Here is a 19,481-nt window from a genome sequence, read left to right as displayed (position 1 = left end):
TTTTGTCAACAAATGGCACAATAAAATTAAAGAATTGTGAAGAATATAGACTTACAAATTTGTTTGTTGACATAGTATTAACATTTCATCAGAATTAAGACTTTGTTTTATAGCCATAACTTTTTTTTTTTTTTTTTTTTTTTGAGACAGAGTCTGGCTCTGTCACCCAGGCTGGAGTGCAATGGCCCAATCTCGCTCACTGCAACCTCTGCCTCCTGGTTTCAAACAATTCTCCTGCCTCAGCCTCCCTAGTAGGTGGGATTACAGGCGCTCTCCACCACACCCAGCTAATTTTTGGATTTTTTAAATAGAGACAGGATTTCACCATGTTGGCCAGGTTAGTCTCGAACTCCTGACCTCAAGTGATCTGCCCACCTCAGCCTCCCAAAGTGCTGGGATTATAGGCATGAGCCACCACACTCAGCCTATAATCATAACTTTCTAGACATTTTAAGGTTTTAATATGATAAAAATTTCATCAATCTCACTTAATCAAATACTTGTGATGTCTTTCTTGAGTAGCAGTCAGACTGTGCTAATCTCAAATGTGTGTTAAATAGTTTGCTAACAAAATAAAAGTTTAAACAAGACTTCTCTGGAAATACTTAAGCTGTTGCAGAAAGTAAACAAGTTAACTGTGTCACAGTTGCTTGATTATGTTTTTATTTCTCCATCTTTGTGTTTTTCTAAGAAAATCCAGAAAAATATTTTGTTCTTATAATTTCTATCTGCACCCTACAATTTCTTTCTTCTTGATGCAGCAGCTGTGAAATGCCAAGATTTCTCCAGGTGGAATTGCTTTTACAGTTCTAGGATAAAGTGTAAAAATAAGACACACCCCTGCCATCTTCTCTTCACCTGACCTCTTGTCTGTCATTCTCTTCCAACATGTTTCAGTGTGCAAGGGCCCAATCCCATGACATAATTCTAAGACTATCCCTTTTCCTCAAGAACACATGAAAGTAATTTTAAATGTAAATACTTGCAATTTAAATCACTTAAGAATACTTTGTTTCTTGAAGTTTACCTTAAATAGATTTGTGCGTTTAAAGTTTTTAGATTATGGTAAAAAAGGTACAGAAGTCTAGATTCTAGTTCATAATAATTTTCATTCCTCATATGTTTCCTGAATGTCTACTACCCTGTGCTGGGCATGGTACCACAAGCTGCAGAGCCAGTAGAGAACAGGATAGAAAAGTTGCCTGCCCTCGTGAAACCTACTTTCTAGTGGCCTTAGGGCAAATCCCTGTAAACAGAAGCAAAAGTCACAGAAGATAAGTGAATAGGTTGCTGAGGAAGGTGGAGGTTCATATGAGGGGAACATATTTCTTGTCCATGAGGCTGTGGGTTGTCTATAGATTAGCTCTATCTTGGCTAAGCCTGGCTTAGTTCCACATGCCTTTTCATTCGGGCACAGGCTGAGGGAGCAGCTCCCATCTGGGCCACTCTGTATTCATGGCAGAGTAGCAGAACACAGAGACTGAACTGAACCTCTCAAGTACCTTAAAAACTCACCTATGGACGCTGCCATGCCTGGCAATAGATTGGGAAAATCCAGTCCACTAATAGGCTGCTTCTCCACCTCTGCAGATAGACATAGCAAGGAGGGGGTTCTCTTAATACTCTTTTGAAGAAGAGGAGGTGGATGATTGGAAACAAAGATACAATCTATCCGGTTAGTTCTTAAAGCAGTAATTTTCTTAAAGATATTCACAACTGTAGCCCGGTTAGCTTAATCAGATGGCTTCATTTACAAAATTCATTTTCTTTTTGGAAACACATGTCATTTAGCTGTTTTTACTAGGTTCTGTGTGTGTGCGTGTGTATATATGTGTGTGTTTGTGTATACATATGGAACATACGTGGTGGTTTCTGCGAGAAACATATAAACTGGGTGAGAACAGGGTAGTTGCCTATGCACTATGCCTGCCTGATATTTGTTGAATCAACAAGAGAATGAGGAACTAGTGAGTCAGTTCCACTCTTTAGGAGGAAATTTTGTTTCATGAACATATACAACAAAATTCTCTTTAACTCTGAACTACTACATTTTAGGAAAATGTGTGTATTACCAGACTTCAGCTATCACCCACTATTATAATACAGAAGAAAGAACAATTTTAGCAACTCAGAGAAGTGAGGGGATGGGAGAAGCCAACCCTTATTACTGACAAAGAGAATGGTGATTAAGAAATGAAAGATATTGATCTCTTCCTTTATTTATTCAATAAGTATGTATTGATTATATTATATGCCAGAAACTTCCAAGAGATGGAGAGATTGAAAGGAACCAAACCAACAGACCCTTTCCTTCATGAAGCTTATATTCTATTTCAGGAGAGTGGGCCATAAACTAAAACCCATAAAATATGTATTATAATAAAGGTAAAAATTAAGCAGGGGCCGGGTGTGGTGGCTCACACCTGTAATCCCAGCACCTTAGGAGGCTGAGACAGGTGGATCACTTGAGATCAGGAGTTCAAGACCAGCCTGACCAACATGGTGAAACCTTGTCTCTACCAAAAATACAAAAAATTAGCCGGGCATGATGGTTCACACCTGTAATCTCAGTTACTCGGGAGGCTGAGGCAGGAGAATTGCTTGAACCCAGGAGGTGGAGGTTGCAGTGAGCTAAGATCACGCCACTTCACTCCGGCCTGGATGACAGAGCAAGACTCCGTCTCAAAACAAAACAAAACAAAATTAAGTAGGAAAGAGTTAAAGAGCTTCCAAGTGTGGGCTGTAATTTTCAGTGGTGGAAAGCCCTCTGTGATAAGATGACATCTGTGTAAAGACTTGAGGGAGGTGTGGAGTGAACTGTTTAAATATCTCCACATAGAGCATTCCAGGCAAGGGGAATGGGAAATGGGAAGGCCTTGGGGCATGGGATGTTGGGGACCGCAGGGAGAGAGCAGGTAAGAGCAAAAGTGTAGATAAGCTCAGAGAAGTAGCAAGGCCCATATTGTCTAGGGCTTTGGCTTGTATTCCAAATGAGATAGAAAACTTTTGGAAATTCTCTGCAGAATGGTGTGTAATATGATTTTGAGTCTCAACAAGATCACTCTTGCTGTCACTTTGGGAATAGACTCAAGAGCAAGAGCCAAAGCAGAGAGACCTTAATCTAGGGATGAGATGATAGAGATTTGTACCAGGATATGGTTTCTCTAAAAAAATAGAAACCATGTTCCAAGTCAAAAAATGACATGGTATGATTTAGACGGGCTTCCCCTCAACTTAATCTGAATAGTGATTTTCAATGTATTATATACTACTCATAAGAATTTGGAATGTAGTTCATAAGTGAACTATGAGTGTTATGTTTAATGGCATATTGCTCTGAACATAACTTTAAATCAAACTTTGCAGTCACACTCTTCCTAAATAGAATATTGAATGTTAGCACAGAGTAATGGAATAAGTATTGACTTGGGGTCACACAGCTCTGCTCTTAAATATTTTGGGCGGCATAAATTGGGTCAAGCTGCTTAACCTTGTTGAAACTTAGTTTATCATCTAGAAAAATGTCTGCTTTACACAGTTATTATGAGGAAAGTGCCAGTACATTTTGAGTCATAGAAGAAACTCAATAAAAATACATTAGTTCCCTTCCCTGCAGATTTGGAAGATGTGGAGCAGTAGAGGAAATATCAGTGACGCAGTTTCAGTGTGGTATAAAATGTTTGCTTTATTATGAATGCGTGTTTGATAGCTGCTCCCACCAGCTCTCTTCTGACATTTTTGAAACATATGACTCAACAGGGGAAATTAATAGGATGATAGAACATTGAAATTTGAATCCTGACATAGGAGCCCTCCAGCTGTGTTCCTATAGGTGGTGGCAAACCCATTGCAGATCTACTGAGGCTCTTCCTGGAACCACATAGCCATTGGCCATATATATGCAAGTCTAACCAATAAAAAAGCTTGGATATATTTTTTAGACCCTGCAGCAGTCTGAAAAATGTGAGAACTTTGAAAATCATCTTAATTTCATAGATGGGTGTTGAACTCACCCAGGATTAGATCATGACTAAGTGTTACTGAGATTCTGCCAAACTGTGTAGGGTAAAATGGAAATGAGGTGAAAATATGAGAGCAGCTATGGTATATTGCTCTTTTTGAAAATTTCCATCAGAATTATATAATAAACTAGAGTTGGTAGGGTGGGTGTCTTAGACCTTTTCTATTACTTATAACAGAATACCTGAAACTGGGTTATTTACACAGAAAAGGAACTTATTTCTTAACAGTTATGGAGGCTAAGTCCCTTGTCAAGGGGCTGCATCTGGTGAGGGCCTTCTTGCTGGCGGGGACTCTGCAGTGTCCCAGGAAGGCTCAGAGTATCACATGGCGAGGGGGCTGAGTGTGCTAGCTCAGGTCTCCCCTTCTCTTTTTTAAAGCCACCAGGTCCCCTCCCGACATAACCCACTAATCCATGAATGGATTAATCCATTCATGAGGGCAGAGCCCTTATAATCCAGTAACTCTTTAAAAGCCTCATCTCTCAGTATTGCCACAGTAGGGTCCAAGTCTATCTCAATTGTTTACCCTTTTTTTCTTTTTCTTTGTGAAACTGCCTGATTTCAGAAGATGTTTAGCTCAATAAGTATACCAGCGATTTGTTGTTTTGTAAAACAGTCTTTATTCTTTTCTTCCAAATGTGAGATATTCTAAGTGAAATGAAGACTTTTGTCCTTTATGCTTGCTGAAATTTGAATGGCTTGTTGTATAGCAGTCTTTTTTCCCTTTTTTCAGGAACTCTTTCCAGTTAACAGACAGAGTGTGGATCATTTTGCTAAATACTTCACTGATGCAGGTCTTAAGGAGCTTTCCGACTTCCTCCGAGTCCAGCAGTCCCTGGGCACCAGGAAGGAACTGCAGAAGGAGCTCCAGGAGCGTCTTTCTCAGGAATGCCCAATCAAGGAGGTGGGAGACCATGGGCAGACATCACCTCAATATACATGAATGAGAGGAGTTACATGGGCTGTGTAGCAAAGGCTTTCTCTAAAAAGTCTGCCCTATGCTTATTGCTGTAAACTTTATCCACTTATTTCTACCATTTAAATTAACTCAGCTTCAAAGTATTGATTTAGAATCCTCCATTTTTGTTAACACTCTAGGATGGTCCAGAAATTAATAGTGATTTCCACACAAATGACTTATTTTACCAGGCTGCTATGATTTTCAAAATATTTCATCTGTCAAAGAGATTTGACCATCCACTATCAGTATAGCCCATTATATGGTAGTTTTTAAATTTTGTTGCAGATTATCTAACCTGATTAAGCATTTGTCTAGTGTTTAGAATTAACACTGGATTTTTTGTTCATCACTCTGTATGAATATGTAGGCTTTTTATTTGAAAAAAGTTTGAATTCCTGTCAGGGGAAAAGACTAGTTGGATCAGTGACTTGTTTAATCCCACTCACACTTGGAAGAGCTGCGTTTCCCTATAATGTAAAAGCTATATTTTTTATAATATACATATACATAGTTTATATATACATGCTATAGTTCACAAAGCTATGACTATATCTTTTTTTATTTTTAGTGTATCTGGAGAAAGCTTTCTATTTGAAGTTCTAAAATCTTTCATGCAACAATCTAAAAATTAATATAAAGAGTCCTTTCTTTTTTTCCACGTGCTCTAAAATGCCTGACCCACACCTCCTTCCATGCTCCAAGCCCTGCATGGCAGCTCGCATGGTTGAAGCCTGGAGAATGTAGGACTGATACTATCCAGCAGGTGGAGGTGTTGGAATGACAAATATTCTTAAGTCTCATGGTATTAAGGATAGCAGTATATTTAATCATATTTTTCCAAGCAAGAATTTGTACATGATTTTCCATGGGGAAAAGAAGCAAACATAAAAAGCCTTGTGATGCTTGTAGATGCCAGGATGTCACACTTTTATGTGGCTTCCTCCAGCCAGCACAGGGACTGGGACTGCCCAGCTCCTTCTGCTTTCGAAGGCTACTCCAGTCACTGCTAGCATTTCTACACTCCAGGCCAGAAGTAAAGAAAGCAATGTGTTTCCAGTAAAAAAGAAAAGGGAGGAAACAAAGGTGTTACTACTACTCACAAAGTAGTATGCTGGAGATATATGATGACTTTCAGTCACTTCTGAGGCCCAAACCTCTATTTATTATTTTATTTTAAAAGGAAAAAGCCTTTCAAATAAATTTGATATAAAATACATTAAGTTAGGCAAGCCTATATTCCATACTCTCAGGGTTGAGTATAAATTTGCATATTTATACATAATTCAAAGGGGAAAATAAGTTGCTGAATACTGCTGAATTGATGTATATGAAATTTAAAAATTGCCTTTGCACTTACAATTTATTTACAAATTAACTTTTCACTGAGATGGGGCATAAGGATCATCAAAAGTAATCATTGAAGAATAAATTGTGGAGAATGGACCTGTACAAACCCAAGATGGTATCCATCAAGAGGTTTTAAAGTTTAGGGATGGAGATAAAAGTTCACAACTCTGTTGCCTTCTTTAAATCTCCAAAAAGTCAAACTGGCTCAAGTATCCCTACTCTACTAGACTCAAAGGGGTTTCTCTATGAGGAAAAAAAAATCCTCTCTTACTCCACATTATCCAGCAGCTCCTGGCCAGAGCTAAGCCTATGAATTTTGGGACTAAAAATAAATCTGCTTTGAGAACAAATCATTATAGTTTTTCTCCCTCTTCCAGTCTGAGAATGCAGACAAGGAAAGGAGAAGCCAAGCAGATTGTTTCTTAGCTGCCCCAAAACCTTGATTGACTGGGCAGCTAGGGGGGAGATGGGAGCCCTCCATCTGCCTGTTACTTTCTGACCCCATTTCCATGAAATGTAGGTGGTGCTTTATGTCAAGGAAGAAATGAAGAGGAATGATCTTCCAGAAACAGCAGTGATTGGTCTTCTGTGGACCTGTATAATGAACGCTGTTGAGTGGAACAAGAAGGAAGAACTTGTTGCAGAGCAGGCTCTGAAGCACCTGAAGGTAACAGCCCTTAGCAAGGAACTGACCCAGCCAAGGGCAAACTGCAGCTTTTTTTTTTTTTTTTTTTTTTTTGAGACGGAGTCGCACTCTTTTGCCTCAGCTAGAGTGCAGTGGCACGATCTGGGCTCACTGCAACTTTGAACTCCTGGGCTCAAGCCATCCTCCCTCCTCAGCCTCCCAGGTAGCTAGGACTACAGGCGCGTGCCACCACGTCTGGCTAATTTCTTCATTTTTTGGTACAGATGTAGTCTCGCTGTGTTGCCCAGGTTGGTCTTGAACTCCTGCATTCAAGCTATCCTCCTGCCTCGGCCTCCCAAAGTGTTGGATTGCAGGCGTGAGCCACCACACCAGGCCCAAATTTGTCTTAATTGAGAGTATGACAAATGGGTTCCAACTACAATTACCCTAGACTCAGACTAAACATATATTTCCTAATTTTTTTCAAGTTTGCACCCAGCGTTCGTGAGAACATAGCAGAGAGTAAACTGTCCGTGTTACTTTGATCAGGGAAGGCCCTTTGGAAGAGATAAGTATTGAATCGAGTAAGTCTCAGAAAAACAATGGCTATGCATCAGTGTCAGAAAGTCAAGGATATTTCTAAATGAACGCTTTTTATCCCAGCAGCTCATCAAGATTCTTTCCCTGTACCCACTAAGAGACCAAATATGAGAATCTGCCTATATTAAAGATAATTGCTGGCCTGCTATGTCTAAGGGATATTTTGAAAATGAGGTCATATCCTTATACAATATCCATTGTATTATTGGACTGTGGCTCTGCCATTGAAAAAGTGTGAATCTTCTTCCCAGTTCCCTCACGGGTCGACCATACTGCTTTGTTCCTACTGTTCTGTTCCCCTCACCCCATTGGGCACAATATGGTGATAAAAGGTATCAGTCCTGAAAGTCAATCTTTTCTAAGCAACCCTCCAGGTTATTGTTATGGTTCCAGCAGTGTCGGCTCTGTACCTCCCACGCAAGTGACGGCTTTTACTCTCCACTTCTGTTCTAGCAATATGCTCCCCTGCTGGCCGTGTTCAGCTCCCAAGGCCAGTCAGAGCTGATCCTCCTCCAGAAGGTTCAGGAATACTGCTACGACAACATCCATTTCATGAAAGCCTTTCAGAAGATCGTGGTTCTCTTTTATAAAGGTATCCATCCATGTGCCACTGCTGTGCTTCTGTGTTTTGCTGAAGCTCTTTGAGGGGCAGAGCAAGGAATGAGGCAGAGGAGGTCATGGGGCTGTGTTTAGAGAGGGTCAGCAAGATGCTAATTCGTGAAAGTTTTATTGAGGCAACCATACCATGTAGAGAGAGGAGGCATACACGCCATATATGCGTTGCCTTGGAAACCCTGCTTAGGCCCCTGGGTACTTCTCATTGGTAGATGAACTGGTAATTGTTTCTTGGGGTTGGTGGAAAAAAAATGTAATTATATAAAATTGAGCCTGTTTTTGAATTGTAAGGATTAGCTCTAATAACGATTATCAAAATGCTATATATATTATGTTCAGACCCTTTTAGGTACAATAAATCTGACTTTAAAATTACTGAAGTAATTAGCCTTTTTACTTTGTATTTTAGTTACTTGGCCCAGCCATTCTCCCATTTTCCAAGGGAATGGCTATTTTTAGGTTTTCACATTTACTGTCTTTTCATTGTATTTATAAGGATTAGGTTGCCATGACAACTGGCACTAAAAAATGAATGCTAAAGGTTTTAACCGATCTCAATCTGTATACCTACAGCATACAAAAATGTCCTAGGCTATTTTTTGGGCCTACATTTATGTAGTTTTGTGAGGGAGAAAAAGGAACACTTAAGAAATGATACATTTTGAACATTATAACATGTTTATTTTATGTTATTATATTCATAAATATCATATCAGAAAAGTTAAAATAATACCAGCCAAATGTTTATTTTCCCTTTGATGTGTTCCTAAATTTGTCTATTTTGAATTATATCTTGGGAATTTGGAAAACAAAGGTTTTAGATAAATAATAGCTCTTTTAAAAATGCTTAATAACATTTCACAATGAATTTTTGTTGGCCACGTAGATTCTTCAAATGAATGAATCTTGTCCACAAGTGTTTGGGTGATATTTTACTTTTTCAGAGCACAAAGGTATTCAGCAACAATTGTAATAGTCAGTAGGAAAATATGATGGCCACCCATTGCCACTTGAAGTTCAGTAATTGGTATTTTCTCCAACTAGATCTGAGTTGGGTCTTCTTGGATTTAGTCATAAGATAGCAGTGTCCTAAAACTAGGCCCCACCCAATGATACCCAAAGTGATCCACCCATCAGAACCAAACCTGCAAGCCATGTTACCAATTCATAGATGGTACCCAGCAGCCAAGAATGAGAAGTGGGGCCCAACCTTCTGTGGCCACAGCTGGCTCCATTTGTAAAACTGGCAGAGAGACCTATGGGACAGGTTTCACATTTGTTTTGAGGGTGGTAAATTTTTTCCACTACAGAAAACCAAACTGTAAACTAGTTAGTTACCTGAACGTAGTTTGCTTTCTTGTCATTTAAAAGATAACCCAACCAGTGTTTCTCACCAAATTTTTTTTTAACTGAGTCATCGTTGTTGGAGTCTCATCTTCAGGAGCACCCTATCTTATTATTGTAATGAAAATCACAAAGAATCAGCAAACCCATTGTTATGGGAAATGGCATCTAGGTGGCACATGAACTATTAAAATCCTTCAGATTTCTCATTTTAACCACTAATGCCAACCTCCTTTTCCTTTAGACTTCTTATAACAACTACTGACAGGTAGTAAAACTGGCTGCTTTGCGTTTTTTCTTCTTCATCAGCCCCAGATGCTAAGGGTCAGTATGACCTGAAATTATAAAATAACTCAAGAAGTAGCACTAGGAAGTAAAAAGAAGAGGCATGAGCTCTTAGGCTCATTGATTAACTAGGTAATCAGCATTTAAATAACCTAAAGTTAGTGAGGTCTGTGGCAAGTATGACCTGGCCCCAGGGAACACAGGAAGGGTGAGTGTCAACATCAATTTTATTTCTGCCTTAGTTATTTTTGGAAATGAAATTGGGAAACTTTTTTTAAAATGTAAACCTAAAATACATCACTGAACTAACATTTTAAATACCATTTTCTAGGTAATTTTGTAATTTTCCACAGAATGATATATATAGTCTGTTTTCTGAAGTGAAATAATTCCATGTTTTCTCTTGAGAACATGCAATCCCTGAGGAATGATTGTTCCATACCACTGTTAAGAGCATTACTGTGTTAACTGTTTACCATGTTGTCTCTTTTTTGCCAGATTTTTACTTTCACCTTATTTTGTCCACCAAACACTTGTGCACCAGGAGACATGTATTTGATTTGTTTCTGTAAAGATTTGGATGCTCTCATTCTGTGTTTTATATGCCTAGAGAGAGACTTAATAAACAGTGAGTGTTAAAGCACTCCTTTCTTAATATGCCTAAGAATTACCCAGAGAGCTTGTTATAAAACACAGCTCCCCCAGAGATTCTGATTCAGTAGGGCCAGGGTTGGGCCTGAGAATTTTCATTTTAACAAGTTTCCAAGGTGATGCTCTGACTGTTGTACCAGGACCACTGGTGTAAAGTGTATAGCACTCAAGAAGCAACAGATGCTATGAACTCCAGTGACATGTTCAAGATTATACTTACGTTTGATTTCATGTACATATCTACATCTTACAAATATGGAATAGTGTCTTCTCTGCTTCTTTTACCAAGTTTCTGTGGATTCCTTTAGTTTGTCATAAGGAACGTAGTGCTCTAAAACAAGTTTTTAAAATGTAATGGAAACCGTTGCTCCATTTTAATTTTCATTTTTATCTCTCTCTTACACACACAGCACACACAAACATATACATGGACACACACACACCTCCCCTTTCCCAACATGTCCAGAACTTGATGACAACAGAAATTTGGGCATATGATTAGCCATGTCCCCCTTGGCAAATCTAATTACTTAATTGAATATCATTATTGAAAGATTTATAAATCTTTTCTATAAATAACAGTGGAATAAAAGCAAATTAAATAATACTAGTCAGCAAAGAAAAAAGTGGTGATGGGTCCTTTTGCAAAGACTCTCTGTATTAAAATCTAGATTTGCATATTTCTAAGGCAGCAAGAAACAGTAAATCCATTGCTAACTTTCAAGCATCACATTATTGACTTTTAAAAATAATTTTCTCTTCTTTTTTCCCTGAAGATACGTCCCATAGACTCAGCATGGTCTAAAATGTGTAAAACTACCTTGTCAAGTACTGCTCCTGTCTCTGTCATGGGTTTTCTTGTTTGCAGAAATTTTTTAGGTTAAATTCTATCCTGCATGCAAATTTTCCTAAAAGGAGTTTTTTATTCTAGTTCTAAAAAAGGGTGAGTGCCCTTCTCAGCACGTATTCCCAGCATTCTTAGGGTAAATTATTTTTGACTTGTGTCCCTATGTGACATTCCCAATAAAAAAAATTCTGAATTTCAAGAGTTTCAAATGACATAGTTTTAGACTAAGTTTCTAAATAACTAACATGATCTAAAATGTAGCAGTTCTCAAGCCACTTTTACAGTATTGTCTCTTCGATCCTCGTGAATACATTAGAACTCTAAAAATTGAGAAATATTTATTTTTTCTCATCAAGTTAACAAATTTATTCCTTATACATGTGTTGAATGGATACTATAGGGCAGGTCTTTCATTAAATGCTGGAAATGAGATGAACAAAAATATAGTCCCTGACTTCCAGGATGTAGAAGAAAACAAAGAATTACACTCACCAAGTCAATTGCTGAAATAAGCCTCACACAGAGGTTGTCAGAAGGGATAGGACCACAGAGGAAGGGCACCTAACTTGTTAAAGCTAATTTGGAGGGGGAGAAGTGAAGGCTCTCAAGGTACATGTATCTCACCAGACATTATGAAGAAGTTGGCCAGATAGAAGGGGAAAACATATATTCCAGTCTCCACGTGCCATCATACAATGTCTTCCTTTCTTACGGTCTTTTACTGTTATTCTATATTCCTAATAGGCATTTATGGAATATCCCACCAAAAATGGTTTCTCAGTTTTAATTAACTCTTTTCCCTACTTTATCCTTAGTGAGGGAAAAAATTGTCTGAATTCTTTGTCCCTCAAGGAGTTCCTTCCTTTTCAGACCTTTCCTTTCACTAAATAGAAGTTTAATTTCTTCTTAAGCTCTTTGATGTTCATGCTTTGCCTCATATGGTGCTCTGTGTAGATACTTCAGTAGCTTTTAATTAATAATTCTCTGGTACTGGAAGTTTGATCTTTCAGCAAGTAGTTATTACTACACTGGGTTCTTCTAAGAACTCCACATTGCACCGTTAATATGTAGACTTATTTTAAATTCTCCTTCCTATTCTTAACATTAAATATTCTCAATTAATGGTAACTTAAGAATATCAAGGCACAAGATTTGCAATAAACGATGCATTTGATAGGTTTTACCTATCATTTAGTGTGCTTTTCACAAGCACTGACAATGACAAGCATTTTAGTAGTTGCATGGTCTCTTTCAGCCTCTGTGGGGCAATAAAACACAGGGATGAGCTCTCAACCTTCAAAAGGAAAGCTCAGACAAATAGTATCACTAAACTGCAGTCTACATCAGCTTTCCAACCTGTACTTTGTATCATCCTCAATTCATTAAGGTGTGGAGAAAATAAACAATTCTCCTTTCCATGTTTGTCACAGTTTTATATTGTTTGTGTAGAACATTAATAATGATAGTTTAATAGTGCATGAATATAATTTAGAAACTCAAAAATATACATATGTTGGGTGTATATGCCCAAAATTATCCTACAGGCAGGAAGACATGATCCAAACAGTTTGATAATTACTGATCTAATCATAAGCATCTTAAAGATAATTTACAAGTTATATAAAAGGGTCTTTTAAAATCCCTGTTAATGTTCTTTAAAAGTCTCTGCAAGGCAGTCTTACACAATAACAGGTCACTTCCTCGGGACACAACTGCCTGCTCCTCAGCTCTATGACAATTAGGCTCTGATGGCTAGTAGAAACTTGTTTTATCTCAGTGGAGAGCTGGAAACAAAGAGCTAAAATAACTAGAAGCTAAGAGTAAGTCTATAGGACCCCTGATTGTAGCTCTTACATCCAGGCTCTATAAGTAAATCCAGACTTCTTGCTTCCTTTGCAAAATGTAATGTTTTTAGTGATGATAATAAACATGTTTTTTTAAAAAACCTTTTATTTTCATAAATCATGTTCATTTTAGTCAGTTCAGCCTCTTCAATTTAATTCAAGAACATTTTCCAAGAGCCAATAATTCTTTAAAAATAAAAAAAGCCAATGTTTTTGTTATGAAAATATCAGTGATGTTTTAAATGAAAACAATATTAAATTGTTTCTGTCATTTTCATAAGTTGAAATTATATTTTAACTGAAAATATATCTTTAGAGTAATTTATTAACATTGTATGGCTTTAGCAGTATTTGTAATGAATTGAGCACGTCTCAGGGACAATAATAAATGCTTTGTACCTGTTTTCTGTCTCGTTTCCCACTACAGATTCCCAAACAACAACAACCCATTAGAACATTGGAACATTAGAAGAATGTTAGAACAACCCATTAGAACATTGGGAGAATATGTACACTTATTTTTATATTCTCCTTCCTATTCTTAACATTAAATACTCTCAATTAATGTTATGTTGAGAATATCAAGGCACATTTGTGGAATTTAGAGTTTTAGACAAAAGATAGTTAACATTTTTTTTGTTGTTTTTAGAAACCTGTAGGAAATTAGCTAATATGTCTATTTTCTCTTAATGTAGTAGAGGAAAAATATTACTTTTGTAATTTGGGATATACTGTGAGAAAATAAGTTGTGATTTAGTGATGGAGAAAGTGTAGAACTTCAGTTTAGGTGTGTATTACTCCCACAACATACCCCAGAAGTTCCTCTGTATCTAATTGCTAACATCATTATTGCATACTATCTACATTTTTTTCCTTTGCCATTTTTCTCCTAAAAAAAGAAGATCCCAATCCCCTTAAAAGACACTGGTCATTTGAGGTTGCTCTTTAATCAAGATATGGTTGAACTTGGCAGGACACAAAATGTTCTAAAATGCTGGAATTGCTGATTCATTTGCAAAATTACAAAATAATTCTATTTCCTACCAGCAAATTAGCACTGTGAGAGATTTCCAAGTCCTAGTAGTGAGCTATAGGCTTGCATTATATCATGCCTAAGAAGATGTATATCATCATCATCACTACTTAAGCCTTTAGTAAGCTATCAAAATATGGTACTGTGCTACATGAAAATCAACTTGGTTCCTCTCTTCTGATAAGTAACAGAATGCTTTATATTTAAATGATTGCTTTCTATTAAACTGTAAGACATGAAGTTGTTTTGAAACATGACATTTGTATAGTAACTTTGAAATCTTTGATTTAAAATTGCAGCTGATGTTCTGAGCGAAGAAGCAATACTGAAATGGTATAAGGAAGCACATGTTGCTAAAGGCAAAAGTGTTTTTCTTGACCAGATGAAGAAATTTGTTGAGTGGTTACAAAATGCAGAAGAAGGTATGATTCTGTTTACAAACTTTGATGACCTTTAAACACTGTCTCATTATATGTCAAAATATTTACCTCTTCCACAGATTTTACTTGATTTTCTAAAACTAAAATTCTAGAGTTATCTTTCATATCAAACATTTTGCCAGCATCTTAGCTTTCCTTTCTGAAATCACGGCAATAAAAATCTCTACATGTAAAAACAAAGAAAGAAATGAAATGCTTAAATTATCCACTCTGATGGAAGACAATAAGGAAGAAATGATCAGTAGATGTGAAAGGAGAAAAATACATTTAGCTTAATCACGCATTATGGAATTCTATAGATTTTTATGACACCTTTACCAATTAACTGGCAATTTTAAATAATGGAAATATAAAGTGGAAGGATAATAATGAGTAAGAGTGAATTCAGGCCAGGCGTGGTGGCTCACACCTGTAATCCCAGCACTTTGGGAAGCAGAGGTGGGTGGATCACCTGAGGTCAAGAGTTTGAGAGCAGCCTGGCCAACATAGTGAAACCCTGTCTCTATTAAAAACACAAAAAAATTAGCCAGGTATGGTGGCTCATGCCTGTAGTCCCAGGTACTCGGGAGGCTGAAGCAGGAGAATCACTTGAACCGGGAGGCAGAGGTTGCAGTGAGCCAAGATCGCGCCACTGCACGCCAGCCTGAATGACAGAGCAAGACTCCATCTCAATAAATAAATAAATAAATAAATAAATAAATAAAGTGAATTCAATTAAGAATAAAAAGTTTAGGCCAGGCACGGTGGATCACGAGGTCAGGAGATCGAGACCATCCTGGCTAACACAGGGAAACCCTGTCTCTACTAAAAATATGAAAAATTAGGCGGGCATGGTGGTGGGCGCCTGTAGTCCCAGCTACTCGGGAGGCTGAGGCAGGAGAATGGCATGAACATGGGAGGCAGAGGTTGCAGTGAGCCGAGATCACACCACTGCACTCCAGCCTGGGCAACAGAGTGAGACTCTGTCTCAAAAAAAAAAAAAGAATAAAAAGTTTATCTTAGGTGATCCAAAGAAGAAAAGTTATATTGTTTAATTTTATATATATTCAAATTTTTATATAATTTATATGTATAAATTTAATATATATAAAATGTATTCATTTATAGGTATTTGTATATATATGCATGTTGCATTTTTAGACAGGCAAAATTTACCTGAAAGCAGAAAAGAGCAAGAGTTTGCTATCTGCCCTCATGTGACTATTTTACCTTATAATGGTTGCCTAGGGTAAAAGTATGCTGGCGCAATGGCAGGGTTCTGGGTTGGTGACTGTAGTAACTTTTGACCTTAATTAGAGGAATCTGGGGGGAAATATCTAACTTCTTTCTTCTCTCCTAGAATCCGAATCAGAAGGTGAGGAAAATTAAATGGCTCAACAAGCACAATACCTAGGTTACCACACACCACTTTTTGATTGGGAATGCTGAACCATTTGAGAAGAGAAACTTGGCTTCTGTTTTCGCAAAGGAAAAAAAAATAGGATAGGCTTCCCTTGTGCAGAGGGAGAAATGGTTTTGTTTTTGTTTTGTTTTTAAATGGAGCCCTGAGGCATCAGCTATTATACTTGGGACTCTACCTCTCACTCACTATATGCTAACTTAAAGCCATTCAACAAGGAGTCAAGTAGGAATCTGAAATTAAATACTCAACAGACTCCTCCTTTTTTAGCTGTATTTTTCAGGTACTGTGTGGTGACCGCCCCACTGGTGTCTATTACAGGCCACTTTGGTAGTTGTGTATCTGCTCATGTATGTGATTTGACAAACCAGTTTTTTAAAATAAATGGCTTTTTAAAAATCTGGGCTTATATTGTCAGAGCTTTTATTTCTTTCCTGTACATGACTTCTTACACAGATGGTATTTTGGTGTTTTTTCTCTTCCCATCCACAATATTGAATGGTTATATTTCTTGTCATCTGCTAAAAACTATTCTGCTCACACCTGTAATCCCAGCACTTTGGGAGGCCAAGGTGGGCAGATCACGAGGCCAGGAGATCAAGACCATCCTGGCTAACACAGTGAAACTCCGTCTCTACTAAAAATACAAAAAATTAGCCGGGTGTGGTGGTGGGCACCTGTAGTCTCAGCTACTCGGGAGACTGAGGCAGGAGAATGGCATGAACCCGGAAGGCGGAGCTTGCAGTGAGCCAAGATTGCGCTACTGCACCCCAGCCTGGGCGACAGAGCGAGACTCCGTCTCAAATAAAAAAAAACAAAAAACTGTTCTGTTTCTCTCATCTCATGAGTAATACATTTCAGTTATCCTCATGGCAAAGGAGAAATTAACCCCCAAATACATGCACGTTGGTCTTATTAATAATACCATGGTTATATTATTAATAATTAAGCATATAAATATATGATTCACATTGCTCGTTTTCCTCAGCACTATTTTCTCCCTAGTTAGAGGAGAGCTAAAGATTTATGTATATAGGTTTAGGTCTTTGTTCATATTTATTTATGGCTAAGTTATTTTATCCTTTAAGTTATTCGTCTCTCAATAGTATTAATAACAGTACGAAACATCTGAACATTTAGGAAAACTTTATACAGAAAGTCTTTTTTTTTTTTTTTTTTTTTTTTTAACTTTTGAAAAGCTGAAGGTACTGCCCTGGTGCTAGGGTGATGGTAATCTCTAAGAAGGAAACATTTTATCTAAGACTTGAAACAAAAGGATGATACATTAGTAACCCATGTACTCATTAACATAAGCAAAAGGAAAATTGTCATTGTTGTATCATCATCATCCTGTATCTAAAGAGGGTTTTCTGATTTCCTCTTTGTCTTCAGAAAAGAAAAAATATTTTCCTATGACTCGACCACTATTTATATCCATAAAATGATAGATCATTTTCTCTTTTTTTGAGAGGGGCTCGCGCCCTCCGTGGTCCAGGCTGAAGTGCAGTGGCATGATCACAGCTCACGGCAGCCTCAACCTCCCAGCCAGGCTCAAGCAATCCTTCTACTTCAGCCTGCCAAGTAGCTGGGACTACAGGCACATGCCACCACAGCCAGCTAATTTTTAAATTTTTTGTAGTAATGGGGTTTCACCATGTTGCCCAGGCTGGTCTTGAACTCCTGAGCTCAAGCAACCTGCCCACCTCAGCCTCCCAAAGTGCTAGGATTACAGGTGTGAGCCACTGTACTGGACCAGGCTTCCTATCTTTTAAATATTTGATAAATGTCTTTCTTTCTGCCTAGTTAGAGCACTGTCAAGTTCTCTGCCCCAGCTATGCACAGAGTAATATCTGTTTAAATAGATCTTTTTGTTGTTTTTTTGAGACGGAATCTCACTCTGTTGCCCAGGCTGGAGTGCAGTGGCATGATACTGGCTCACTGCAACCTCTGCCTCCCGGGTTCAAGTGATTCTCCTGCCTCAGCCTTCGTTTGAAAAATCATCTATATGTGAGAATGCTATCTTCATTGCACAAGAAATAATGACAGGACAACTGTGGCCAAGAAGAAAGTCATAGAATAAAGAGCTTATGTCACCTTGGAGTGCTTAGCATAGTCCTGGAGGTAACATGTATATTCTGTCCTAAAATTGACCTACTGGATAATGTCCCTCTTTCATGTGCTGATTTTCCTTCCCGGTCTTCCCCTTCATGGTTGACTTCCTCCTATTTTATAAAAGAAAGTACTAATGCATCCATTCCAATATGGTACACTGCCCCAAGGATGACAAGCACATGGCATTAAACAAAGGGACAGTTCTAGAATGTGTGGCTCTTTTAGGCTAGTCCCTTGAGAGAAAAGCTGGAAACTGATGGGAGAGGTGGCTGATTTCTAACAGGCCATCAATTCGTGGCAAGTCTCCATTATCTATCTACTCTTCCATCTATCTTTTTTTTTTTTTTAGAGACAGAGTCTTGCTCTGCCACCCAGGCTATAGTGCAGTGGCACTATCTTGACTCACTGCAACCTCTGCCTGGGTTCAAGCGATTTTCCTGCCTCATCCTCTGGAGTAGCTGGGATACAGGCGTGAGCCACTACACCCAGCTAATTTTTGTGTTTTTAGTAGAGACGGAGGTTTCACCATGTTGGCCAGGCTGGTCTCGAACTCCTGACCTCAGGTGATCCACCTGCCTCAGCCTCCCAAAGTGCTGAGATTACAGGCGCAAGTCACTGCTCCTGCCCCCTTCCATATATCTAAAAATTGTAATTTTGAAGATAAATAATAATTATACTGTGAGTGTCTATTAATGTGCTTATTTGAATTGAAAAAATGCAAAATTTTAACTGAAAAATAAACTTGGCCAACTAATTTGACACATCCTGACTGCCAGTTAGGATACATGGCCAGCATATTCTATAAACTGAATAAGTTAAATATGCATCTCTAATATATTGACAAAATTTAAAGATAAAATATTGAAAACATGCTACAAATGTTATGTCAACTTTTATGTGTTTTTATATGTCAATGTGTAAGAGAGTTATTGCCCCACTTTAGCAGAATATGAGTAAAAAATGTGAGCCAACAACTTTGTTGGCTCCAGCATTTCCAAGGTAACCAAAAAGCACAGTTATCCAAGGGCTTAAAATGGAACTAACGTGGAACTAGAAGTCTATGGAATACTACTTAACATTTTCCAGCGCAGAGTATTTTTCCCAAACAAAACTTGAAGTAGTGATTGTAAGGTCAGCACCCATGGGGAGGGGAGAGGAATGCTCAAACAGCAGGGACTCAGTAGCGAATCCTCAAACCAAAAGCCCTGTCTTTCTCTGAAAGACAATTTCCTGTTTTTTGTTTGTTTGTTTGTTTTTAAATAAAACCAGTTTCTATTTTAAAAGTAGTTAAATTAGTTATCCATTGCCATAGAACAACTTACCCTAACATTTGGCCATTTGGCAGCTTTAAACAAT

General features: G+C 37.9%; 1 protein-coding gene across 2 annotated transcripts in view; it reads left to right on the top strand.

The window, feature by feature from the left end:
- BZW2 (basic leucine zipper and W2 domains 2) overlaps window positions 1-16,412 on the top strand; it is a 60,689-nt gene extending 44,277 nt beyond the window's left edge. For both annotated transcript variants that reach the window (XM_002818182.5, XM_009242963.4), the window contains 5 exons: window positions 4,756-4,926; window positions 6,851-6,997; window positions 8,009-8,147; window positions 14,474-14,596; window positions 15,954-16,412. In XM_002818182.5, coding sequence (XP_002818228.3) covers window positions 4,756-4,926; window positions 6,851-6,997; window positions 8,009-8,147; window positions 14,474-14,596; window positions 15,954-15,982 — 609 coding nt within the window. In that variant the 3' untranslated portion in view covers window positions 15,983-16,412. The remainder of the gene's footprint in view (window positions 1-4,755; window positions 4,927-6,850; window positions 6,998-8,008; window positions 8,148-14,473; window positions 14,597-15,953) is intronic.
- Window positions 16,413-19,481: the final 3,069 nt, after the last annotated feature.

Source organism: Pongo abelii, chromosome 6 (assembly GCF_028885655.2).
Source record: "Pongo abelii isolate AG06213 chromosome 6, NHGRI_mPonAbe1-v2.0_pri, whole genome shotgun sequence".
NCBI lineage: Eukaryota > Metazoa > Chordata > Mammalia > Primates > Hominidae > Pongo > Pongo abelii.
Note: the sequence above shows the minus strand (reverse complement) of the source record. Positions and strands in the feature narration are given on the sequence as shown.